The sequence below is a fragment of the Penicillium paradoxum genome, assembly GCF_028828445.1.
Source record: "Penicillium paradoxum strain IBT 22861 chromosome Unknown utg000003l_segment0_segment0, whole genome shotgun sequence".
Classification (NCBI taxonomy): Eukaryota; Fungi; Ascomycota; class Eurotiomycetes; order Eurotiales; family Aspergillaceae; genus Penicillium; species Penicillium paradoxum.
Window position 1 is genome coordinate 4,077,428 of NW_026643181.1, and position 25,401 is coordinate 4,102,828.

Consider the following 25,401-nt stretch of genomic DNA (forward strand, 5'->3'; position numbering starts at 1 on the left):
ATAGAGAGACGAGGCACTTGTGGATGTGATCTGCACTCGATCACAATCATGACTGGCTCGGATGGTATAACTAGGTCGATACCCACTTAGGACCTTTTCAGGATGTCGATTGTAATCACCAGTCTCAGGATCCGGTGGATCAGCCCTTTCATTTACCCCATACACAGCCTCGAACAAGACGTGGATCAAAACAAGATCCTGCAGGCGCAGTTTGCATAGTGTCTGTTTGAGGCAAGTGCCTTGCCTACATGTATGCAACGGGCCAAAAAAAACAAAGAAGAGCACCGGCATCAAAGATCCAAACGAAGCTGGAGACCAAGTTGACAGATCCCTCAAAGACAGAACTTCTATTTGGATCCCAAGGAAGTGCTGGATCTGCGCTACTCGAAACAGTCCGATGGCCCTATACTCCACCCCCGTGGACCATGAGTTCATCAATTGTGTCCCACGGATCCAATGGCATATAAGTACGCCACATCCCCGTCACTATAACACCCCCTCTTTTTGATAAATTCAATCGAAACCCCCTCAGACTATAATCTTCGTTCAATTCATCACCCAAAATGAAGTTCTTCGCTACCATTGCCCTCCTCGCCACCGCTGTGGCCGCCGCCCCATCTGAGCGACTCTTCAGCTTGAAGACCTCTGGCGCCAGCAACAGCTCTCACAACGATCTGTACCTCTCCGTTGGTCGTGGCATCATCAATGACCCCCTCAACAATGAGGCCGTCTTCGCTGGCGCTACTGCTGACCGTGCCGCCGTCTTTACCTTCGCCAACGGCTCCATCATTCTCGATGTCAAGACCCGGGGGTCCAACGAGCCCTGGAGATTGGACCTAATCAACGTGGAGGGTAAGCTTAGACCTGATCTGGTCAATGTACTTGTCTTGAAGCCGGATTGCTAACCACAATGACATCATACAGGTGTCCGCAAGGAGCGCGCTCAGATCAGCATCAAGCCCACTCACGGCTCCAGGGGATTCTCTAACAGCCCTGAGGGAATTAAGGGACCGAGCGAGACCTGGGATGGCTGGTTGTGTAAGTGTTTATCTTCCCCTTATAACAAAATTGTATTATGTGCAGCCAGCTGACGGTTTTTTGTATAGGGTGCCCTACCAACGTCGAGGCTGGCCAGTTCTTCCCCAACCTCCACTTCCTCAGCAAGTCTGTCCAGGAACCTGCTGTTCCTGAAGGCTGTGATAAGATTGAGCTCCACGCTGTGCCCGCAAAGTCTGCTTAAGTGAGCTATGATATCTTTGAGCTTGTAGCGAGTGTTGGATCTTGATATTACCTTCTAATTAATGTATTATTATTGTCTTTCGAATCCTCTGCCTTAATCCACTTAGCCCAATTTGACGTATCCAGGATATTTGCTCCCTGATGTTTTGATTGTTTGGCTATCTTACTTTAGGTCATCTCAAGTGCTTAGGTAGATAGTCTGATCTCAAATCGGGCTGACATGAGTCACCAACAACGCCACATCCAGTTTCATGAATCTAGCGTCTTCCTACCGAGATTGATAGAAAGCACAATTGATCCCCATAAGCTTTCGACTTTCCATTTCATCCTTCGATCCCCCAACCCCCTCGGCTCCCCATTGGCCATCGTTAGATCGCCACCCCCACCATCGGGAGAATTTCTCCAGCGGAACCAAAAGAGGCCCATCCTTGAAACGTCGAAGTGGCGAGTGTAGCTTAGATATATCGGTTTCGGGGGTCATGGGTGTAACAATATACGCCATTGCTAAATGAACAATATTTGTTCCTGCAGCCAAACTTTGAGAGAAAAGGGCCTGAAGTAATAGAAGCAATAGGCGGTCAGAATTGAACACACTATTGCTGATGGCTTTGATATGCCTATTCTTTTCCTTTTGTAAGTATACACGTACTGTACCAGGGCATTAGGGTGTTGTCCGTATGAGGAATCATAACTGTGGTATTGAGGCTTGCCGTGGTACCTTGCGTTGTGTAGTTTCTATAGATGATCAAATGTAGGTCTAGATAGGTTCTGTGGAGGTTTAAACACGGATATATATCAGTCCTGGGTTGGCGTTGACGGCATAAATCTTGACTCGACAAGTGTTGATATCGGCCAAACCAGCCACCAAGAATATTGGACATACGACTAACGATGTTTATACTCCGTATATACGGAGGACCTAGGGCTTAATGAAAGATGATTCTGTAGTGTTATCAAAACGATCGTAAATACTAAAGTATGTTTGTGGGGCAATGTTGTCTCCAGGGCAGTTTTTGAGGTAAAACGACCAGATTTTGCGTTAGCCAGCCCGAATAAGTACAGGCATGGAGCTGAGAGATTCCCCAGGTGAAAACCTTGACGCCTTTCAAGGCCAATCGATCAGTTGATGGTCAAAATAGTCGACAGCCACTATAAATAGCCGATGTCTCACATGCTTGACAGCCACTATGGCCCGTTTGGGTTTAGCTCCGCAATACAGGTCAAACATCTCTCTTTCTCTACGGGGGTTTCCCTCTCGTTGTTCCTCAATTTCCTGCGGGCTGAAGACACTCGTTTATTCTTCATCTTGAAGCTGTTCACGATCGTTGATTTGGATCGAGAATTCTCCCCTTCGCCAATCCTCTGTCAATCTTCCGCCATAACCCACACCCCCCCCCGTGATCTGCATGTTTCAGGGTCTAGAGTGGCTAAGGGATTAATAACATTTTCTGCGCTCCACGTCCTCGGATCGTTATCCCATAGCAACCGCAATTGCTGGGTCCAGACGTCAAATCAGCAAGCCTGCCATCTTTTCGTCTCAGAACGCTGTTTTTCGACAAGTCATTCCAGGTCGTGTAAGGGGTGTGATCAGTCCAGACCATCTTTCGATCCAGGGAGTGATACCTCGGTCGCCCGGTCCTTGAATCTCATCAACTTTTCACCAAACCCTCGATATGCGGTTCGTGTTTCTGAGTGTGCTCTGCACTCTCTTGTTGCTGGGGACGATATCATCGGCCTGGCCATGGCGGCCCTATGGGGCATTGTTGGATGGTGACTCTTTGAATAAGCGTGCAGGTAGGCAGGTCTGTTTCCATAACATTGTGGGCAATGCTGACTTGTGTTTCAGACACCACTGATACAGCAACTGCCGAAGAGACAGCGACTGCCGAAACATCGGAAGCTACCAAAGCTGCCCAAACTGCCTCCGAGACTGGCTCCGAGACTGCTTCCGAAACTGATACCGGCTCTGCCACCGACTCTGCCACCGAGACTGCCACTGGAACCGCTACTGGAACCGCTACTGGAACCGCTACCGAAACCGAGACTGGCACAAACACAGACACCAGAACAGGCACTGGGACCGATTCCGAGACGGCTACCGGCAAGACAACTGGCACACAGACGGGAAAACCCAAGACCACTGCTACCACCTCGATTTCCATTGACCCTGCTGCCGCTGCCGGAGGTGTGTCCATGATCACCCCCGCTTCCTCGTCCACCACCTACTATAAGATTGGTCAGGATGTGACATTCGTGTGGAACTATACCTCGCTGTCAGTCACACCGTCTGCGGTGAACGTTATCGCTACATGCAGTCTCAATTCGATGAAATACACGCTTACCTCCAACATGACCGTGGAGCAAACCGGAAGGGTGGTGTGGGATACCAACAAGTATCAATCCTCGGCCACCATTCCCTTGCTTACTGCGTCGTATACTTTGATTATTTATGATGCCAGCAAGGAAATCGGTGACCCGGCCACCGCAGGACACTTGAGCTCTCAGAACGGCGGCTACGCCTTCGGAATGTACACTCCTCAGCCTTACACTCCACTTGGTGGTAAGTATCTACGCCCACTATTATTTTTTCAGAAAGTATACTAAATTTTCTAGAATTCATGTGCGCCACCTGCAACAGCGCCTTGTCCGAGACGAGTCGCCAAGCCCTTAAGTTCACCTTCGGTATGGCCGTGATCACATTCGCTTCATTCACCTGGTTTGCAGGCAGTGCTGGTCTCTTCGCCCTCTGATAGGCACTCGCTGAGTGCCATTGCATTGACTTCTCATGAACATTTTCTTTTTCCATTTTGGGGCGTTGCATATTTTGAAGCGATTTGGATTGACGATAATAGCAAGAATACGGCGTTGCATGATGTGTTGACATAGGTGAAGATGTATTCTGGCTTGTTTGCATCTTATCCTTGATCTTTATTTAAACTGTTCATTCTTCAAGAAGCCGCGGTGGACAATTGTTGATTTCTTAAATCTGTATTTTCGGCTCTATATTAATACAACCCCTGTGGCATAAGCTCTCTCATTCTGGTCGTGTCTTTTCTGTCGTGCTTCTTGAATTCATACTATGAGCAGCGATGTGTGGCCCGTTGTTCTACTATCTTTCGACAGTTTGTTAACACTGCACGGTAACTACTGCTATATTCGATATCTTGTGGACTCGAGATCATCGCCGGCACGTTCAAAGTCTTAAAGGCCTTTTCATATATCGACTCTATACTGACTTAATGGCGATGCTCACAGGCTACACAGCACGGAGAAAAGAAGAGAAACGAGATGTCAAGTTATCAACCTCAGAAGTGAGAGACTTTGAAGGTCTAACCCTATCAGATGACTATTAACTGAACTTCAATTACCTCTGAGATATGAGACCATATCTCTGACTTTCGCCTATGTATGCTTTCGGAAGTGATTCTACCTTACTTTGGATATCAACTGATCGTAAGTCACTTCGAGATCACTATATCGCCGACTATCAGACTACGCAAAGAAACCTACTAAGAACAAACTGAATGAAACTCAAGACAGAACACATTGATTAAGAACTATTAACGGCCGCCTGCCCCACCCGTGGTGGCAGGCGGCCGCCACAACCGCTCCCAGAATCCAAATTCAGGATTGCCATCCTGAAAACCCCGCCAACCTGGCCATCTCCTCCTCATCCAGAGTCTGGAGATAAGCCAGGTTGGCATGCAGAGTCCGCATGACCCAAGCGTATCCGGGATCTGGGATCCCGTCCTCCTCCAAACACCGAAACGAGTTCTGCCCATAGAGGGGGGTTGCCAGTCCCGCCTCCTGGTATCGGGCAGCAATCCCTAGCAGCCTCTCGTTTGCCCTGATCAACCTGACAGGGTCAAGGTTGACCAGTTCCCGTAGCTCAGCACGGCGCTGCTCTCGTGAGGCAGCATCTGCAGCAGCAGGGTCAGCTTGGGGGGTGCCGTGCTGAGGGGAATTGGCCCGGGTGGCAGCCTGCTGGTATGCATTTGTCTGCGCAGGATTGGGCCAAGGAGAACGGGGCTGGAAGGGATTGTCGGTGTGGGGGGTGCTGGGCCAGGGAGCAATGCCCTGTTGAAGGGAGATGGGTAGCTGGTAAGCATTACCCTGAGCAGTGTTTTGCTCGCCGTCAGCAACTTGGTGATAGCTTGCAACGTTCGTCGTCGCGGACTCTCCAGCAGTCTGGGGGTAGACAAAGGTTTGCTGTTGAGGACTGGTCTGCTGGAGAGTGGGAGGCTGAGGAACGTTGGCTTGTTGGTATGAACTAGGCTGCTGATAGGGATTTTCCTGCTTGGAGCTGCCTTGCTGATTATCATCCTCTTGCTCAGGAGCCTCTGCTGCTTTGGTCATGTCGGATTGGTTGCTGTTCTTGGTTGTGCTCGTTGTCTCGGGTTGAGCCGATTGCTGGGCCTTGGCCACTCGAGTAGATCGTCGGGGCGGCATGGATCCTTTCATCGCTTTCTTGGATGTCTTCCTGCGCTTGGTGGCTGCGATGGTGGGACTGGACTTGCCCTGCTTGGGAGCATCAATTTGCTCTTTGGGAACAGCAGCTTGCTGTTCGAGATTGTTATCCTCGTTGTCGACTACCCCATGCATGGGATTTGTGGTATTGATGTGCAGGATGTCATCATGTTGGGGGTTGCCGAAGGCCATTGGGTTGCCATGGCCTTGGGCGAAGCTGGTCTCGGGATATGCTTGGCCTTGCTGAGAAACTGGTGCTTGTTGAATAGCTCGGTATCGCTGAAGAGCTTGGTATTGCTCAAGAGCTAGAAGATATTGCTGAGAAGCTTGGTCTTGCTGGAGCACCTGGTCTTGCTGAAGCACCTGGTCTTGCTGAAGCACCTGGTCTTGCTGAAACACCTGGGCTCGCTGAAGAGCTTGGCCAGGCTGATGAAAGTTGGCTTGCTGGGCGTTAGCCTCGATGAAATATTGGCCTTGCGCGAAGACATTACCTTGCTGGTCGAGCTCAGTTGGTTGCTGGACATCGCCTACACGGTCGACAACACCTTGAAGGGCTGTATCACCCTCAGAAGTATCCATTCTGGTGTCGATTTGGGCTGATGACTTGGTGACTTGATAAAACTGCTACTTGGATGAATGCTTTGATGAATGCTTTGATGAAGCTTTGGATGATCTTGCAGATTGAGGATACAGATGGAATGAAAGAAGAGCGAAGTCTACTGGGACCGAGAGTTCTTTTCTATCTTCCAGTCGCCGTGACTACAATGATCGCTTAGTCGTTCGCGACGATGCTTAGTCGTTGTATACTCAAGCGAGCTGATTTGCCGCTCCCCCCGGCGGGTCGATGATGTCGTCGAGGTCATTTGCGCAGGCGCGGAGGTCCCTCGATCTCCACGAGGTGCTGTATGTCTACGGAGAGTACCCTTGCCATGAGCAGCGGCAATGAGACCACTATTGTAATGCTCTCATTCTGTGAACTACCCATGGCGAGGAGGTCTAGAATGATTGGCGCGGAGGGCCCGAGAAACTACATTTTCCAGTTAGTTTCCTACAAAGACCTAGACTCCTGGTTTCATATCCTATGCAATTGTTGTGCAATTTAAAACAGAAGCATGCCAAAGCAGCACTATGTCACTCCTTGTACTAAAAGTCAGACATGGTTTCAAAAAGAGCGAAAGAATTCGCGGGAAGCTGCCGCAAAGGCTTCATTGTCTCTGAACAGAAAGCCGTTCATTGATAAGGAAGTATAGCAGTCCACAGGTGGATATAAAAAAGGCCATCTTGTCTATTGTCCCATTTACTTCTGCTATGACCTAGAAGATACATTCGAACCCACTGGATCCATCTTACATTCCTCATCCTGATCTAAACACTACCTCACCAAAGACGAGCTTCGCAAAAAAAGAACCATGCCATCTCAACTCGGTTGGATCTGGCCCAAAGATCCACGGCCTGGGAATCCACAACACTGGCCTCGGCGCTGGCGTCTATTTGACGTCCTCACAAACAAGGGGCCTGACATTTACGTGGGCCGAATCAACCAGCCCAAGTCCGACAGCCCAGACGAACCCTCACGCCCATCCGGCCCTAGACAAGAAGAATGGTCTCGGTGGGAAAGTGACCCTCGCGACCCGAACTCGGACTTCAGTCCATTCCCCTGGGCGGGCCGACCCGCTGGCGAGCGCTATGATTTCCGCACGAGAAAGTACCATGTCCCGGATCATGGCACATGGAGCGGTGTTGAATATTGCAATGGGGGAAGGCCTCGGAAGGGGAAATGGTTTGGGAAAGAGGAGGTGCACTGTGTACCACGGCGATATTGGGATCGGAATGGAGTTGAATATCCGGCGGAGTTTTGGCATGACAGTATCTATGGTAGACATAGGGATTGAAGACAATGGGGGCGAATGGGATGAGGTGCATTCTGAATGGTTATGATAAGAGCAATGGGAAGATCGTGTACTGCGAAGGAAGGATACATTGTTTTGATGCTGTTGATTGGACTAGATTGCTCAAATAATTCCAATCATTGATTCAAAAACGAATATGCTGTTTTTCTAACTTCGCACCTGTATTACAAGTGTATAGCTGCCCGGTTAACAGCCCGAATGCAATGCGTCAAAAGTGTATATACGTGGTGGCCCCTCGGCAGGTTGTTGGTTCGTCTGCGGGTGGCGGAGAGTCGGGAGTTGGGCGCCGTTGTTGGTCAGACGGTTGCACTTCACACATGGTGTTTGTTTAATATCTGCGTAGGAAGATATCATATCCTATGCCGGAATTAGCGAAATCCTGCCTGAAAGTGAATATTGAAACATACCAACAAGAAAGCAAGGTCCCATTTTCGGGGACGCGAGCTCAAACACTCTAAAATAGCGTTCTCAAGTTTGGTCGGTGATCGACTTGTGCTTTTGCTTGTGACCTCCCATTCAAAGGCTGGGGAGCCAGGCTCAGATACCCCCTTTACCTGGAAGACAATACCCACCCTAACAAGTGCCACTGCCAAAGAAGACTCATCCTGGCTCTTCACAACTCGTACACTAGGCACGTTTCGCTCGACAAATCGCTCCAGAACTTTCTGCCATTCGCCTTCGGTAGATTGCGCCTTGGTTCGTTCAGCTTCTTCCGCCTCTCGCTGGCTTTCATCAACCTTTAATTTTTCCTTTCTCGCTAGCTCCTCCAGAAGAACGTCATAGTCTCTCTCCCACTTCCCACTGGGCTGGAGGAGTTGGCCATTAGACTCATTGATGCGGGATTCAACGTGACTCCAGACAGATTGCAGTTCTGGATCTCGCCACAAAGCCTGGAACTGCTGGACATCCGCCACGCGTGCACGTGCAGCCTCGTCAAGATGAGTGCGGAGGATCTGCGGTGTTTCAGCGATTGGGTTGTCGGCCGTCACTTTGCCTGGATTTGAAATAGGTACTAGAGGCTCTAGTAAGCGCTGGGGCATGAACTCGCGCAATTCATGAATCTGAATATCGCGTTAGCTTGGCTTTTTGCGATAGAGGTGTAATAGCTCATTCGCAACCTACCTTCCGTTCAAGTTCCTGTAGTTTTGCTAGTGATGAGACAAGTTGAATTTCCGAGTCCAACCCTATGGTCCCACTGTTGCTAGCTGCGGGCTCCTGGGTGGGGGTTTGATTGGTGGCAGCCATTGATGGGAAATTTGACATGGCTTGCGGTAAGAGAATTGATTGAAGGGGTCAGATTCACACCCAATAATGCCTGAATTTGGAGGCAAATCAACAATATTGAGATGGATATAAGGAGAGATTTGCACTTGGTTTTTGAAATTGACAGGACTTCCAGGCCTTAGACAAGGAGGTGATCCCGGGGATTGCGTTTTGTTCTTGATCAGATTACCCTGCGATGGATGTTATATATGAAAAGAAATCCAGACCAAAGATAGCAGAGCTAGATGAGAAAGTTTTATTTCAGGCTGAAGCGATAGACGATAATATTTTGTTGCTCAATCATGCTCCAACAATGTGAGGTGAGGATGAGAGAGTCCAGATGAGCCGCGAGCCAATCAGGAAACACACAGCCACATTCCTGTGTGCCACAGTGGCTGGAAAAGGCTGACATAATCAGGAATTTTGGCTCTGAAGATAGATCTATGTTCGTGGGTGCTTTTGATCTTTACCCTAATGTCTTTACCCTAATGTCTTCAAATCTTTGATGACTTAGATCCTGCATATTATGTCTTTGATTCCCAATAGCTACGCTGTCTCACCTTATTGCTTTTGTCTCTGGCCATTGTTAAAGAGTGTCGCTCTGGGTGAGTCGCAATCGGAACAAGTCTTTGTTCATACAATTCCGACCTTGGCTAAGGATAGTCATCCTTAGAGGCTTATTCTGATGATAAAAAGACAGAATATTGCTAGGTCCATGTTTTATTACTTTGTTCATACAATGGAACTGCCGAGATTCAGAAACTGGATGTAACAGGCCCTCCGTTTTTGCAAGCTTCTGTATAGAATGAACCATCTGAGCCAATGTCTTAATCTGCCTGAATTTATAAAGAGAACCAGAGATAATCTCAAATCCCCCTGTAAAAGATTCACGGGAGCTCATCAGCGTTCAGCAAATCCCACCAGCAATAGCCAGCAAAGTGATTTTCACTATTGTCAATTCACCATGACCGACTCATCCATCGAAACACCTATAAAGTTGAGGCGCTCTCCTCGTATCAGGATACAGATGATCAGAGCAGCCGCTCTCAAAGTGACAAGAACGTGTGGCCAGATTCCCCTTAGCTCCTTCATATGCATACAAATGTGTCCAACCCACCTTGTGGACACGAGCAGCACCGGGTCTGTCTGCGAAAAGTGCAACAAAAGCAACGAGATTTGGTTCAAGGTATGACAGACTAGTTGAAGGCGTTTTGAGCACCTGCTGACTGGATTTAGATCCCGGAAGCGCTCAAGCCGGATGTCGAAGCTGCACTTGAGCTGGAGGGAGAGGACCTTCACGAAGCACTTCGTAGGATTCGTTTTCAAACTGGTGACATGTTCATCATAGAAATGGGAGGCTATGACTAAATTAACGGGCCATCTACACACCGCGAATGATGTTCTAGATCTTGAATGGTGCTAGGGGTGGCTTTCTGGACAGAAATTGATTATCGCTAATTTTAGAGAACTGCCGTGCTTGCAGCTTTTTGAATTCCCCCAATTCTATCTAGAGAATTTAGCCCTTTGCTCTAGGCATATCAATAGTACTTAGGTAGTCCATAGATATGAACGAAAAGGAGAGTTGGGATAGCTAGCCCCTTCTAGACCTCCGCAATGGGCTTGGTTGGGCCCTAGCTTCGAAGCCCAACTAAGCCCACGGCCCATTATTGGGGGCCTTATGGGCCCCCATAAAGCCCATTTGTATGCATAAACACAGTCTCAGCACTCATAAACCTGCTGATTAATGTCTGTTTTTCACGCATGTAACATGTTCAAGTCTATGAGCTTAGCGCGGAAGAGCTTGGTCAATTTAGGGCTTAGAGGGTAATCTAAATACCTAGAAATACTAGAAAAATTATACATTACTTATGTATCTGCCAAGAATTAGCATGTTTGTATTGTTTGAGGCCCATTGGGCCCCCATAAAAGCCCAGTGGGCTTCTACCCTAGGCCCATAGCCTATCGATGGGCCTAGGGACCGGGCCCAAAGCCCAGCCCATTTTTAGCTCGGGGCGGGTTGGGCCTTGGGCCTTGGGCTTTGGGCTTTGGGCTTTGTGGGCTGGTGCGGAGGTCTAGCCCCTTCCAAGATTGGTTCTTATACATCGACATGACAAGATACATCTTTTCGACCCGTTCATCAGGATGACTGGAGAAGTAGACATGTATTGCCAATAGAGACCGTTGTAATCCTTGAAAGAAACTTTATGGTTCAAACTTGCCTATATGGCTGGTCCTACTTCGTACACACTTCTTCGATGCAATGGTGCCTACATACTACTCCGGACATATTTACTACACTCCTATTCAGCTTCACCAATATGTGTGCTTGGCATGATGAGTCATTTCTTTGGGCTCACTTTCATACCGTGTTGTCTGATCGATGCTGTATGTCTCGGCATGGTCAGGTTGTCTCTAGTGGCATTGTTGGTACTGAGACCTGGGGGAGGCTATTCGGGTACTAGACGGCTAAGAGATGATTGTCAGCCACAACTTGGGGTGCAAAAATAGATTACCAGATCAATAGGACCGTGAGTTGCTTGGAGAGATAAAATCTGCAGTTCAGTTCCCAGCTGCCAAGCGGACGACTCTTACGATCCCTGACGGGGGCTGTACACAGGCAGCCGCGCGGCCCGCGCAGAGCCTCCAAAAGTGGGGACTGGGGTATACATAAGCCTCGCCCCCTGGAAAGTACACCGTACATTTACGACCTTTCCTCCTCCTTTTGACACTAGAACTGCGACACCATGACAGCCCAAGAGATCCCAGAAGGGTTCCTTCGGGGCCCACCGCCAAACGCAACCCTGCACAAGCTCGACTTCGAGCACACAACCCCACCCATCCCCTCTTACAAAGGATACTTCGCTGCAGTCGTGGACGACTTCATGACAGAAGCCGAATGCAAGGAACTGCTCCGCTTAGCAGAAGAACAAACAAGAACGCAGTCCTCGGACTCAACGCTCTCGCCCCCAACGTGGGAGCGCGCGAAGGTCAATGCCGGCAACGGCAAAGAAGTCATGTCCACTATCACGCGAAACAGCGGGCGGATTATATTGGACTCGACCGATATTGCGGGCAGAATACTAGATCGACTCATGCCTTTTATGCGCGAGTGTGGGATCGACCGCATGCAGAATAAACCTCTGGTGACGGGTCTTGGGCCTGCAAAACGAGGCGAGATCTTTCGTCTCAGCCGGTTGAATGAGCGCATGCGATTCTTGCGTTATGAGAATGGTGATTATTTCCGGCCTCATTGGGATGGGTGTTATGTTACCCCTGATCAGGAGGAGAAGTCGCTTTATACTGTTCATTTGTACTTGAATGGAGATGGGGAGCAGAATATGGAGGAATTGGAGCCACATATCCAAGAGGCTGAGAATGATAATTGGTGGTTTTCAAAGTGGGGAGATGTTGATTTTGGTAAACTGGGGTCTGAGAAGAGTCGTCGTGTTTCTCCCAAAGAGCCTTCGGAGAAGGATGAGACTCTACTTGGAGGCGCAACCTCATTCATGGCCGATATGGACTCCAGAGATCCCGTTCGCATCTTTCCGAAGACGGGGTCGATTCTTATCTTTCAGCAAAGAAATCTGTTTCATGGCGGAGATGATGTGTTCCGAGGTGTTAAGTACACTGTACGGACGGATGTGATGTTTGCTAAAGAATAAAAGAGAAATCGCCCATTTCTGTCGAGATATAAAAGTTGCTGTACTTAAACCTTCTCTACATATAACCCTCATCCTAACAGCAAGTTCTATCGCCGCTATCAGAGCTCAGCTCAGCTGCCATCCTTTGCGTACCTTCATGCTAGAGAACCAGTCTTTCACGTAAGGCAGTCCGGCGTGGGGGCCATAGAGCTCAGTTTCCCATTGAGGAAGCGGGGCTTCGAGTCCAGTCTCCTGCAGACATGTTTCCTGCAACCTTTCAATGCTTCCCCCGCGATCATATATCGAAGATTCCTTAAGCAGACTACGCTCCATCTGCATTTGTGCCCGGAGAGCCTCAGTCTCCGGCTCGTTCACCATGAAATCCGCGTTGACAACAACGCCATATCCCGAACGAGCCCCCTCCATGGTGACAAGCTTTCTGTGTACCTCTAGGGCAACCTTCTCAGCTGGGCGGGTCAACGGATCACCTAGTCCACCCCCACCCCATGTAATCCACTCGAGAAGATCACCCGGATCAACACGAATATGATCGCATTTGGAGGGTAAAATCCTTGTCGGGGGACTCTCTTCAGACTGCGAGTACCGGTATAGTATCTTCCGAGATCGTTGGCCTGGCTTACCACCCTTCAGTCCCCATGGCTTCGTGAACCACCGGTCATCATGAAGGCTGAACTCTCCACGAGCTAAGAAACGATATAAAGTACGTTGAGCATTGACACCACGGTAGAACCCGGGTCCACCACTGTCGGCAACACTCTCGTTAGCTTCAATGCGCAGTGGGTAGTTTAGCTCGATAATTTCCGTTGGAATGGATTTGATGGCAGGGAAAAGACAGTGACAATCAGGACCATCGCCGGCTTGACGTGCGGGTACACCACCGAAGCCAATCTGGTAAAGCTGATACCACTCGCCGTCAGGCTTGAAACCGGAATAAAAGAAGTGAGGGGAGTCACTGAAGCCAGCGGCAGCTTGATAGGAGTCATTCTTCTGGCCGATCAGAGCCTGCACGATGTCCAATGTCCGTCCCATGAGATGGGTTCGACATGAGATAGGTGCAGGGCGAACTGGTTTGAGCACAGTTCCTTCAGGGATATGGACGTCAATGAGATCATGGAACCCGTCGTTGATAACTGTGCCCGGGGCAGCAGCTGCAATGAGATAGTATCCGATGAACATCCTGAACATTGTTTCCGAAAGATAGAAATTGATACTATGTTCGCTCTGAGGGGAAGTGCCACTCCAATCAAATCGGAGTCGATTCTCGTCCACTTTTTTCATTGAACAAGTGAGTGCCCAGGGCCCCACGCCATGGCCATCGTCATCGACGAAGTCTGTAAATTTGCTTTCCAGGTCATCGAACTGGCGCTCGATAATCTTCGAAAACCCATTGCGGTTCCGACATAGCAATTCCGAACATGCGGCTAGGTATACCTCACTGCCAAAGCGGGTGGCCAACTCGCGAACTCTTGTAGCCGCCATCGAGCATGATGCTACAATGGCAGTCAAATCAGACCGATACCATGCGGGCTGGCGAGAGTTGCGACATAGAAGGTCTACCAAATCAGAGTTCATCACGCCACGCGTGTACAGTTTTATGCAGGGGATCTGTACGCCATCATCGAAGACCGAGGTGGCATTAATTGACATGCTTCCAGGGACGATGCCTCCCACATCTGTCAAGTGACCAAATTGGGAGGCGTAGCCGATGATGTGACCGTCGTGAAATATGGGCAAGAATGCAATGATATCATTGAGATGGCTGATAGCACCCTGCACTTGATAGGTATCGTTGGTAATAAACACATCGCCTTCTTCGATGGTACCATCCCAAACATCGAGGAATTGGGTGATGAAACTTCCAAATTGACCCACTAGCATTTTCCCGTTGGAATCCGTAATTACATTGAATTCGTCCTGCTGCTCTCTGATAGCTGGTGACATGCTGCATCGTACCATCATTGTATCCATCTCTCCACGAATAGAAGCCAGAGTCGAGGATATCAATGTCGGGATCAAAGGCGTGTTTTTGACAAGGTCATTGGCTGATTCACGAGTGTGGGTGATAGTAGCTTGAGGCTTTGTTTCAAGTGGATTGATCAAGATATTCCCGATGTCGTCAATCTCACCATAATATCCTGGCAAAATGAGTGTATTGCTGTCCATCTCAGAGATAATGCAGGGCCCTGTCACTTGGATTCCTTGTTTGGTAATCTTTTGACGGTCCCACAAGCTTGCTCGCTGCTCTTTACCTTGCAAGATGATTGTCTGTTCTCCAATCTTTGCATTCAAAGATGGACTGCTATTGAAAGTTACTTTTTCGATTTTGGGGGTAGGAATATTCGGGGAGGCGTCTTCCAACACGACTCCCAGTCTCATCAACTCGAGTTCAAAGTCTGGCAAGCAATAGGTGAACATTTTTTTGTGCTGTTTCTCGAACCTTTGCCGCAAGATACCATGCCATTCTTCCGTACTCAGACATAGATGCTCTGCTCCAAGCTCAATCGTGATCGTCAAAGCTTGCCCCTTGTAGCGCAGGTCTGCATGGTGTGTTGCCTTCCAAGTCACGGGCCATGAAGATCCCGATGTTCTCTGCAAAGTTTCATGACATTCACGTTCCAGCACATTGTACTGCTCTCGAGCCTCGGCGACAGTGGTCGTGGAGACAACACGAATGAAGGTAGCTGATTGTTCATGTCGGAGCTTGGTAGTCACATCACCCTGTGCACACAGAATCCCAGGGGAAGGTGGGATAATCACAGGCCATGCTCCAAGTAGCTCACCCACAGCGTTAGCATGCAGAGGGCCGGCACCGCCAAAGGCAACCAAGGCAAATTCGCGAGGATCATAACCCTGCTCCACAGAGACAAGACGCAGTGCTCCGTACATTGTTTCATTGATCATTGTGATTATATCTTCAGCTGTCTGAATGACAGGGAGCTTCATCTGCTTTGCAATATGTTCAACTGCCGTCACAGCAGCTTGAATATCGAGTGCAAATTCACCACCTAGCAATGTCTTGGGTAGATAACCGAGGACTAAATTTGCATCGGTGATCGTCGCTTGCCTTCCGCCTTTTCCATAGCATGCTGGACCGGGCGTCGCACCTGCGCTCTCAGGACCTACGCGTAAGGTCTCCGTGAGTTCCATATATGTCGTGATGGAACCTCCTCCCGCTCCGACGGTCTTAATATCGATTGCCGGCGCGCGAACAGACAGGCTACCCACGACAGTTTCGCGCCGTAACTGGGGCTGCCCATTATAAATTACCGCGCAATCTGTCGAAGTTCCTCCCATATCCAGCGTGATCAGGTTCTTGTATGGGGTGCTGCGAGTCACGACATCAGCGACCCCCTTGACGCCACCGGCAGGGCCAGACATGAGAATGTTGACCGGCAACTCAGAAGCGAGTGTTAGACTGGTCAGACCACCATCGCTCTTGAGAACGCGAATGGTCTCGCTTTCTGCAGCAAGAACCTCAGACAAATTCTGTAGATATTTCTGGACGACCGGTTTGACCAGTGTGTTTGTGCACGTTGTGACTGTCCGCTCGTACTCACCAACCTCACGCAACACGTCAGCCGAGCAAATGATGGCAACATCATTACCAAGCTCTTCGCGAACTACTTGCTCGACTGCACGCTCATGAGAATCATTGCTATGCGAGTTCAGAAGCGAAATAGCAATTGCCTCTGGCTTTTGCCGGGACAGTTCCCGCAAGCTGTGTCGCAGATCCTCGACATCGACAGCCCTGACTGTCTCGCCATGCACTGACATCCGTTCTTTACACTGCACGACGCGCTCGAGAGGCACAATGGGATCTGGCGATGTCCAATGCAGCCATGCTCCCAATCCCCCGGGGATTTGGGAGCGACGTAATGCTAGTATATCCTTGTGACCAGAGGTGACGACCAGCGCCGTACGGGCACCTTTACCTTCAAGCACAGCATTGGTGGCCGTCGTGGTACCATGATGGATAAACTGGAAAGCGCCCGACCAGCCAAACTGGTCTTTAAGCAATTGGCGTGCTTTTGCAATACCACGTTGGATGCCGATGCTTTGATCCGGGATGGTGGTTGGGACTTTGGCACGAACTGTTTTGCCACGCGGGGTAAACACGTAAATGTCTGTGAATGTGCCACCAACGTCGACACCAAGCTGAAAGCCTTGATCTGTGCGGGAGCCTTGCATTCTTAACTGAATATCTAGGTATCCTTTTATTCAATCCTCTGCTGGTTGTGTGGCGCTGGAGGTTTATCCTTGCAAGTCAAATTATTGCAGGCTGCATCAAGGGAGTCTCAAACTGGACAACTCTCAATTTCTTCTCAGAAACTTACTAATGTCACGAAATTGGTTTCAAGATGTCATTCCTTTCCCTCTTCGGCCTTGTGTGGCGCCGATCGCCAATGAAGATATCTAGGCAAGGTGGATATATGCAGGTAGTTAGAGGCCGCAGCTGCAACGGGGGAATCAACTTGAGTCGCTTCCGCAGAAGTACCTACAAAAGAGTAAATGGCCGGAAGATCCCAGTAATAGTGGAGGTTTGATGAGCGCTAATTCTGACGATCCATGTAGATAGCATTATCCCTGTAGATCAGTCCTCGCGGTGTAAATGAGGCTTCCATGAGGCTTCCATGCAATCTCGAGGACTCTCCGCCTGAAAGATAAGGCCACAAACCGGTAGTGCAAACAAGACAAACCCAATCGAAGTAGTTCGCTTTTCTCTCGCTCTCTGCAATTGCACTTCGCATATTCCCTCCATTAACTGCTTCCAACTACCCATTCTCATCGGCAAATCTTTTAAGGCCGCGAAGGAAGAGGAGAAGTGGCAAATACTAACCGCGCAGAGAGGCCAGATTCAGGCTCGATTGCATGAAGCTAAAAGGAAGCAAACTCAACGGCAGCGAGTTCAATATGGCCGACAATCTGCATCTTATACTAGACGTAATAACGGGACTGCAGCTGACGAAGGTATAGATATCTCCCCACCCCCGAGGCGAAGCAGCTCATTCAGCTATGAGCGCTGCTGGAAAGATCAAAGCAAACATGGAGATCCCGGGAACTTCGTTGAAGCGACATCGATCGGGGATCTGGCTGACTTGAGGACGAATAAGGCGTGTAGGAAGATGGGCCACAAGGGGATCTCGAGTACATTAAACCATAGGGTCGAGGGAATAACGTTAACCCAATCTAATAGAATAAATTAAAATTGATCTGATGAGATTTACACAACTCAGCCAATGCTAGACTCTATTAAATCCATCTCAAACCGAGCATCACTTGTGTAGGTGGCACACCGAGTCTTAACCATGGGTTTGAGAAGCCAAATAGCCCTACGTTATACTCCCACATAAGGCAGCTTTGGACCGCTTCCCAAACGGATTATACTTTATTCATCCTCGTTTCGGATCGGAGCCTTTGAGTCGCAGGACTTAGCCTTACCTATCCCCGGAGCCAACTATCATCCTGCATCTATTTTCTCATTTAACTCTGCATTTGTTGTCCCAGCTATCCACCTGCTAATCCGATCCTCTCTCAATTTCCCCTTCTTTACTCTGGGCCCATTTCTCTATCCTCAAATTTGACATTTCGCCATGTTCTCTTCATCAGCTGCCGCCAGATCTTCCTTCTCACAAGTGAGCGCTCATTCAATGGGCTTTTACTCAGCATCATCCACGTCCTCGCCATTCGATGGCCCCGTTATCATTGATAAAATGGGCTTTATACAGTCAGCATTCCGCGCGGGAGGCCCTTATTTATGCTCACTGCCAGCTGGTACGATTATAACTGGTCCGCATTATGACCCCGACACTGTGTACGAGATCGAAGGATATGCGGCAGAAGTCCTTGGTGACCTTCATCTGCAGTATCAAGGCATTCGGCTCGTGGGAAGATACTCCAAGTTTGACCCGGAGCCTGAACAAGTCACAACCGTGCTTGTCACAATGCCAAATCAACCACAGCCAGAATTATGGTACCGAGCTGCAAAGGAGATTGACCAGTCGCTAATAAACCACCGTCATCATGGAATCTCGGTTGAGATCATCGAAACAGACCTGTTCAATGGCATCTATTGCTCGCCTGTTGAGTCAAGCCATTCAATCTTCCTTAAGTGGAAGAACCTCGCGCAGGAGATCGTGTCCCGTTGTCCTAACACCCATGACTGGGTTGGATTGGACTGTTTTCGGTATGGAACAAACCCCCTTCGCAGCTCCAATCCAGTGACGGTAATCATCCGTGTCCGCAAAACGTGCGAAAATCCATTCATTACCGCTGCACGATATGTACATGGTATTCTTGTGGCATTTGGTGAAGCAGCAGTAGATGTTTTGTTCATGAAAGATGCAACCAAATCCTTTGTCTGGAACCAGATAGTTCCAATTGAGGCTGCCAATGGATCGGTGTACCCCGGGGTTAGCATCGGAATACATCGAAGCTCAGCAGGCTCTTCCACCTTGGGTGGCTTTGTCCAACTCCGATTCAAAGGCCAAGAGAGTTGGGATACATATGCTCTTACCTGCTTTCACTGCGTCTACCCGCCAGAAATGTATCATCGAGATCGCTATCTTCGAACTTCCGATGCTAAACAGGGTAAATACCCATATTTCATGTACAGAGCCCTAGCTAACATTGCCATTCAGGACTTGAGAGATGGGTAAGACACCCCCTGACGATGCACGACAGTGCTTTGTTCCTTGATATCGCGAAGCGCATTCTCCGAATCGACCACCCAGCACCCCAGGATCTGAGAACCACGATCGACTCACTGAAAGAGTCCATTAGAAAGCTGAAGAACGCTTCTTTCTATGACTCAAAAGTCGAGATCGACAAGGGAAGACATGGGAGACTGTCAGATTCTGCCAAGGTTGGGTATGAGGCTACGCTGAGGTGCATTCGACAATTGGAGAAGGAGCGGGATGCATATGCAAAAATGCTGGACAATGGAGCATATTACCTCGGACATGTTGCTGCCGGAAGTGGGATGAACCGCACCCGACTTGATGAGAACAATGATCGGGTCGCCGTTGACTGGGCTCTGATTAAAATGTCGAGGAATAGAATCCACCGACAAATGCACAGAGACTACGTCTCTGGTAAAAATGTGAGTTGCATGTTATCTGTCTCTTTTTTCAGACTAATTCATGAGTTTTCAGGGGTTCGAGTGCAATCCACTGACCCACACGCCGATCACCTTCACGCATTATGGTGGCTCAATCCTGGATGTCTGCGATGGACTAAGACTTTACAAGTCCGGGCGATCTACTGGCATGACGTGTTCGGTGCATCATGGCTTGGAATCTATCAGGCTTGATCGGCTTGAAAGCAAGAAGGGACCTGGATACGATCTCGTCATCACTTGGGTCTCCAAGACCGCGACTCCTGAGGATTCCATTCCATTCGCACGACTTGGAGACTCTGGTGCTTGGATAACCAGAGTCGATGGCAAGGTTTTCGGTATAGTGACCGGAGGCGATGAGCGGCAAGGTACCACCTACTTCTGTCGGATGAATGATGTGTTCGAGGATATTAAGGATAATACCGGTGCCGTTGAAGTCAGAATAGCCCCAGTACCAGTTTCGTGATCTTTGTTCCGTCTGTCTTCAAGGAATGGGGGTTCTTTATACAGTGATACACGCATATGCGAAGCTGTGTAGCGCGCAGTAATCTATTAGATCACAATAGAATTTCCTGACTGGGAGTGCCTGATTTCAAGCTGGCAGCAAAACATACGTAGATACCTAAGTTACTATGGCGGCGACCTTAATAAATGTTTAGTCAAGATACTCATGTCCAACCTTAGACCGCAGGTAGGCCAAGTAAAGAGGCTCATATACTCGGCCGCGTTTATGGCCGTGCGATGTCTTTCCCATAGTCTTTCCAGTAGTTCCTCCAGTATTCTTTCCAGCAATCTTTCTAGCAGTCTTTCTAGCAGTCTTTCTAGCAGTCTTTCTAGCAGTCTTTCTAGCAGTCTTTCTAGCAGTCTTTTTTTTAGCAGTTTTTGGTACACATATCTTCCAAGGTTCTTCGTTTCTCAAAGTTTATATGGGAGGTATGATGATACAGATAGTTATGATGATCAATTCATTAGCTCAGTTTTGTTCGCTTTACATACGTGCTACAATGCAGAATATCGTCCCAACGCCAACTCGAACAACTTACGGTGGTGCATCCAAAGTATAAAAATCCAGGATGTATATCAGTCCTCACGGTGCATATGAAAATTCCATGCAGCCTCGAGGACTCTACACCCGAGCGATAAGGCCAAAACCAGCAATGCAGACAAGACAAAAGAAATCGTCAAAGAAAGTCAACCCAACTATCTTCAAGTAAGGAAGAACACGCAGTATTGCTGACCAAGGCAATATATATGTTCGCATATAGAAAAAGCATCACGCAAGTCCTAAGAAATCTGTAGCAGATCAAGCTTTGCTAGAGACAAGGTAGGGAATGTTCTTGGCTTCATATAGATCTTTGTGCTCAGGCTTGATGATGTCCACGCCCTAGATGATGTGTTAAATTATCGCTCAGAGGCCGCGGATTTCCTACTTACCTTTTAGCCAATCATGTAGGTCGTGTTTTGAACACGGCAATCGGGGGTTGCAGGGATGGCAGAGGCATCTGCGATTCTGAGGTTGCGTATTCCATAGACTCGCAACTTCGAGTCAACGACGCCCTGGTGAATGCTCTTCGAGAAGCGTGCCGTGCCACGTGGATCTGTAAAGCAAATTATTAGACTCCTTTCAAGGCATTAGTAGGGATTGTCTCACGGAGTTCGGTCTGGCTACGATCCCGAACAGCACGGTTCACATCGTCATTGGAATGTAATGGCACCTTCCAGGGCTACTCCGCGACAACAATGTCTTGAACGCAGCGCATACCTTTCCGCATAGTGACAATGTCCAAGTCACTGCCAAAGAAGTTGAGGTTAATGTTGGGCTGGACCTGTGCATCCGAGCTATTCAGAGTCGCTTCGCCCTCGGAAAGAGGCCGCAGAAGATCCACAATGACAGTCATGTAGCTTCCCTTCTCGGGCACAGGGTAATGCCATTGGAATGCTGTGCTGAACAAGCCGGCGAATCCCAACTCGAAGTGAGGTTAAGGCGTTGTCTTTGCAAGTCAAGGTAAGTTATGGTCAAGAGATAACCAAGTACCTCCTTTCCCTCCTAACCGCTTGGCTTAATTGTAGGACCATTCCTCAGATCTCGTTCCTCTAGGCGAAGATGTCTGGTCGAAAAAAAACTGATTGTTTTATTTTCTATTGCTCAATTTTCATTTAACAGTGGCCATCATCTGGGTGGGCAGGGTGGATAATTCTTGCAGCAGACCTGGGTGTCTGGGGTATTAGGAACGGGCAAGATTGGTGTGGGGAGACTGTTTAGCCAATGATATTCAGGAAACATCTCTGCGCGCAGTCCAGGAGCGAGTGGCTACCGTGCCCTTATTTTAGCCACGAGGGACGCGGATATTAGTTGAGTCGAAAGGTACCGTGATTTCATTGCACGATATTGAGTCGACATATACCATTTCCCGGGAAAATACCTCTGCCGTGAGCCATGGTCAGCTGACAAAAGCCTGCTGCATCGTCCGGTCGGGACCTGCCGCGGTTGTCTCCAGCTATTGTTTCCCTTTCCCAACGAAGTCGATGGCTGCCAACAGCTCTCCAGATTACAAATCTCTTTATCTACAGGAACAGGAGAGGCGGAAGCAGGCAGAAGATGAGGCCAGACAGGAGAAAGAGAAACGGGAACAAGCTGAAGCGCGCACCCGACCGACCAATTTCGTGGAGTTTTTGTGCCATTCCCACGACCTGCTCTCTCGACCATTGAGAGCCGACACACCATCTCGTTCGACCACAGGGAAAATACCCATTCCCACCGGGAAATATTGCCCAACACGGTTAGAACACTGGACCGACTGCCCAGAACAACTGTCGGAGCTCTACAGGTCCGTCTACAGCTACCTTCAGTTGGCACCAGGGGGGCCGCCACATTCGTTCTTATCATTGCATGGGCTACAAGAGTTAGGCCGACGACTTTGTCATAAGCCTGTAAGCTGTGAGCAAGAACTCGAAGCCTATGAGCGATTGGCCGTGGAAGAACATGTCCACGATATAGTCACTGAGTTATGCAAACTACCCGCTGCTCGCGACGAGCTCTGCCTTGGGGATGGTATCCAGTTCAGCAACCATACTAATTCCCTAAATGACAATGATACCACTAAAGCGGATACAAGCCAAGCGTCAACTGTACCCAACCCAAGACCTGATCAGTTCTGCATCCATCGTGTCGACAGCAACACTACAACTCTCCTCGCGACTGTCGAGTATAAGCCGCCTCATAAGCTTCCCGTCGCTACCCTTCGGCTAGGGCTTCGACCAATGGACTTATGGAAGGATATGGTCAAATCGAATAAAATACCTACGAATAAGGAAGCGAAGTTAAGGTATAATGCAGAGCGCCTCGTCTGCTCCGCTCTTGTCCAGGAGTACCATGTGATGATTCAGGAAGGGCTTGAGTACTCCTACGTGACTAACGGGATTGCTCGTGTCCTCCTCCGTGTTCCATATGATGATCCTAGCACGCTTTATTATTTCTTATGTGATCCTAACAGCGAGATAGATGGAGATGCTGAGGATAGTTTCCAACAGACGAAGACTTCAGTTGCAAGAATCCTATGTCTTTGTTTGATGGCTTTTCGCTCACCTACGCGTGGCCAGGAATGGCGAAATTCCACACGATCAGAGCTCCCTCTTTGGACGGCCGGTTTTGACCACACTCGTTCTCAGATTCCCAAAGCAGAACTGCAGCAGACCCTTACCCACTCCGATAGTACAGCCCTAGAGTATACGAGTCCGGAATCCGGTTCGGCTTATGAGCCTTCGTCATCTCCACCGGATTCTCCAACGACAGCAGCTCCTCGATTGCCTACAAGATCTCAAGCCAGCTGTGCACCTTCGGGCTTACAGCGTCGCTCGCAATCTCCAGACTCATCGGGATCCGATTCGAACGAAGTAATAGGTCGCAAACGGGGCTTCAGCCAAGTCACATCCTCCCCATCTACCCAACGAGCAGGTCGTCAACGGGACCTAGGGGATAACCAAGGCAAACAGGCGCCATATCGCAATGCGCAATTTTGCACGCAGCGATGTTTACTCGGATTGCAGTCTGGCGGTGTTCTAGACGACTCCTGTCCAAATGTGATGCTCCATCGTCGAAGCAAAGACGATCTCCAACATCCGATTACCTCAGAAGATTTAGTGCGTTCACTAAAAGGACAACTGGACGAAAACGTTGACCGATGCACACCCCTTGGAGATTGCGGGGCATACGGTGCGCCGTTCAAACTTACTTGTCTCGTATATGGCTACACTGTCGTTGGAAAAGGAACCACGTCGGGGCTATGGAAAGAAGTCTCCCGCGAAGCGCAGGTATACCAAATCCTGCGCAAGGCCCAAGGGTCTGCTGTGCCTATTTTCCTGGGTACGATCGACTTGGCGAAAATTTATTTTCTTCATGGAGCTGGGGAGATTCGTCATATGCTCGTGATGGGCTGGGGGGAGAAAGTACAGCATCGATGGAGCTGGCGCCTTGGCTCCGCCAGGAAATTCGCAGATCAAGCAAAGAAATCAAAGCCTTGGGAATCATTCACGAAGATCTACGGCCTGACAATGTTCTTTGGAATGAAGAACTTGGCCGAGCGTTGATCATCGATTTCCACCGCTCCACATTGAAATGTCGACCGACTTTGCAGCGATCACGAGCGGTAAAACGACAGCTACGTCAGCCAGGGACAGGAGATCCAAAACGTCTTCGTATGACATGAAATTTGTGCTTAATTATTCGATTAGCGATTCAATTGTGCAGGACAACGTATGAAGAATTTCCTGCCCGTATCCACGTAAATAAACTAGGACTTCGACCTCTATCAATTTTCGATGCCCACTTTTCCGCTACACCTACATTGCCTCAGAAGAAACAACCCGGTGGGAATACTTCTCTCTCTCAGACGAATGGAGGGGGTTTCCAGTCACCCTCTTCTTAGTAGCGTAGAGCCTGGTCTGGGCCCCCGAATAGAACTGTATCGCGTGCGTGAGCTGCCCAGGGAGGTTACATATCGGAGACTTTAAACCCCTTCCTGATTGGCGAAAGAATGCTGTCAGACTCACAGCGATGTTTAGCAGTATCAACTCTCTTTTTGGTCAATCTTTGGATGTCCAAGTTAAGAACAATTCTCGTCTTTGGATTTTGGTCTTTGTCGGTTTGTGGGCTTTGTCGCCACCGGATGAGCCGTTGATGCCGGTGATATATATTCTCAATGCTGTGGACCATTGGACTCGGAACCATCGATAAAATAACTTTTATCCTAGAAAGCTATCGTCTTCAGAAAGGAAAATATAGTTATGACCTCCTTAGATTACTCAAACACAAAGTGTACTTAGGTATAGTGAGCTCCAACTGCAAAATCATAGAGAGCAGCAGAAACAGTAGTTATTCGATTTTCCTTTTCACTGTCTATTCAGGCAACGATTACGGGGTACTGTAGTCCCTCAAGTCAAGCCCAGGACTCTTTTCTTCTTCCAGCTAAAATAGTAGTCTGAAAGTATCAAAAAGAACGTCTCAACGGTAGGGTACACGTATTACTTCGTCCACGCTCCTTATGAGGTGTTGGGACATGCTCAGCGATGGAAAAAGAAATAAAAAAGAAAGGCAAAAAAGAAATCTTGAGGTTTGTTTGTAGGAATAGCCGAACGCGGGGGTCGAAACCGCAGCCTTAAGATTAAGAGTCTTACGCTCTACCGATTGAGCTAGCCCGGCCGGGCTGTTGAAGACACGATCACAAAAGCGGGCCATAGCTGGAGATCC

The 25,401-nt window shown here is 48.9% G+C and overlaps 11 protein-coding genes across 11 annotated transcripts; 7 read left to right on the plus strand and 4 right to left on the minus strand.

Moving 5' to 3' along the window:
- Positions 1–563: 563 nt before the first annotated feature.
- On the plus strand, positions 564–1,240 carry N7457_003365 (uncharacterized protein; the record flags this gene model as incomplete). Its single annotated transcript, XM_057174410.1, has 3 exons — positions 564–852; positions 925–1,038; positions 1,107–1,240. 3 exons carry the CDS (start codon positions 564–566, stop codon positions 1,238–1,240), a joined length of 537 nt encoding a protein of 178 aa, XP_057034561.1.
- A 1,672-nt stretch (positions 1,241–2,912) lies between these two features.
- On the plus strand, positions 2,913–3,989 carry N7457_003366 (uncharacterized protein; the record flags this gene model as incomplete). The annotated part of the gene is made up of 3 exons (XM_057174411.1): positions 2,913–3,033; positions 3,101–3,799; positions 3,853–3,989. 3 exons carry the CDS (start codon positions 2,913–2,915, stop codon positions 3,987–3,989), a joined length of 957 nt encoding a protein of 318 aa, XP_057034562.1.
- An 874-nt stretch (positions 3,990–4,863) lies between these two features.
- On the minus strand, positions 4,864–6,285 carry N7457_003367 (uncharacterized protein; the record flags this gene model as incomplete). Its single annotated transcript, XM_057174412.1, has 1 exon — positions 4,864–6,285. The coding sequence occupies one exon, from the start codon at positions 6,283–6,285 to the stop codon at positions 4,864–4,866; it is 1,422 nt and encodes a 473-aa protein (XP_057034563.1).
- An 830-nt stretch (positions 6,286–7,115) lies between these two features.
- N7457_003368 (uncharacterized protein) lies at positions 7,116–7,598 on the plus strand (the record flags this gene model as incomplete). The annotated part of the gene is made up of 1 exon (XM_057174413.1): positions 7,116–7,598. One exon carries the CDS (start codon positions 7,116–7,118, stop codon positions 7,596–7,598), a length of 483 nt encoding a protein of 160 aa, XP_057034564.1.
- Positions 7,599–7,802: 204 nt separating this feature from the next.
- On the minus strand, positions 7,803–8,879 carry N7457_003369 (RNA polymerase II mediator complex subunit MED27 domain-containing protein; the record flags this gene model as incomplete). The annotated part of the gene is made up of 3 exons (XM_057174414.1): positions 7,803–7,973; positions 8,024–8,677; positions 8,739–8,879. 3 exons carry the CDS (start codon positions 8,877–8,879, stop codon positions 7,803–7,805), a joined length of 966 nt encoding a protein of 321 aa, XP_057034565.1.
- A 1,102-nt stretch (positions 8,880–9,981) lies between these two features.
- Positions 9,982–10,247, plus strand: N7457_003370 (uncharacterized protein; the record flags this gene model as incomplete). Its single annotated transcript, XM_057174415.1, has 2 exons — positions 9,982–10,065; positions 10,116–10,247. 2 exons carry the CDS (start codon positions 9,982–9,984, stop codon positions 10,245–10,247), a joined length of 216 nt encoding a protein of 71 aa, XP_057034566.1.
- Positions 10,248–11,623: 1,376 nt separating this feature from the next.
- N7457_003371 (uncharacterized protein) lies at positions 11,624–12,541 on the plus strand (the record flags this gene model as incomplete). The annotated part of the gene is made up of 1 exon (XM_057174416.1): positions 11,624–12,541. The coding sequence occupies one exon, from the start codon at positions 11,624–11,626 to the stop codon at positions 12,539–12,541; it is 918 nt and encodes a 305-aa protein (XP_057034567.1).
- Positions 12,542–12,646: 105 nt separating this feature from the next.
- Positions 12,647–16,729, minus strand: N7457_003372 (uncharacterized protein; the record flags this gene model as incomplete). Its single annotated transcript, XM_057174417.1, has 1 exon — positions 12,647–16,729. One exon carries the CDS (start codon positions 16,727–16,729, stop codon positions 12,647–12,649), a length of 4,083 nt encoding a protein of 1,360 aa, XP_057034568.1.
- Positions 16,730–18,189: 1,460 nt separating this feature from the next.
- N7457_003373 (uncharacterized protein) lies at positions 18,190–20,121 on the plus strand (the record flags this gene model as incomplete). Its single annotated transcript, XM_057174418.1, has 3 exons — positions 18,190–19,129; positions 19,180–19,640; positions 19,693–20,121. The coding sequence occupies 3 exons, from the start codon at positions 18,190–18,192 to the stop codon at positions 20,119–20,121; spliced, it is 1,830 nt and encodes a 609-aa protein (XP_057034569.1).
- A 971-nt stretch (positions 20,122–21,092) lies between these two features.
- N7457_003374 (choline dehydrogenase family protein) lies at positions 21,093–21,553 on the minus strand (the record flags this gene model as incomplete). Its single annotated transcript, XM_057174419.1, has 2 exons — positions 21,093–21,253; positions 21,418–21,553. The coding sequence occupies 2 exons, from the start codon at positions 21,551–21,553 to the stop codon at positions 21,093–21,095; spliced, it is 297 nt and encodes a 98-aa protein (XP_057034570.1).
- A 628-nt stretch (positions 21,554–22,181) lies between these two features.
- On the plus strand, positions 22,182–24,242 carry N7457_003375 (uncharacterized protein; the record flags this gene model as incomplete). The annotated part of the gene is made up of 1 exon (XM_057174420.1): positions 22,182–24,242. The coding sequence occupies one exon, from the start codon at positions 22,182–22,184 to the stop codon at positions 24,240–24,242; it is 2,061 nt and encodes a 686-aa protein (XP_057034571.1).
- Positions 24,243–25,401: the final 1,159 nt, after the last annotated feature.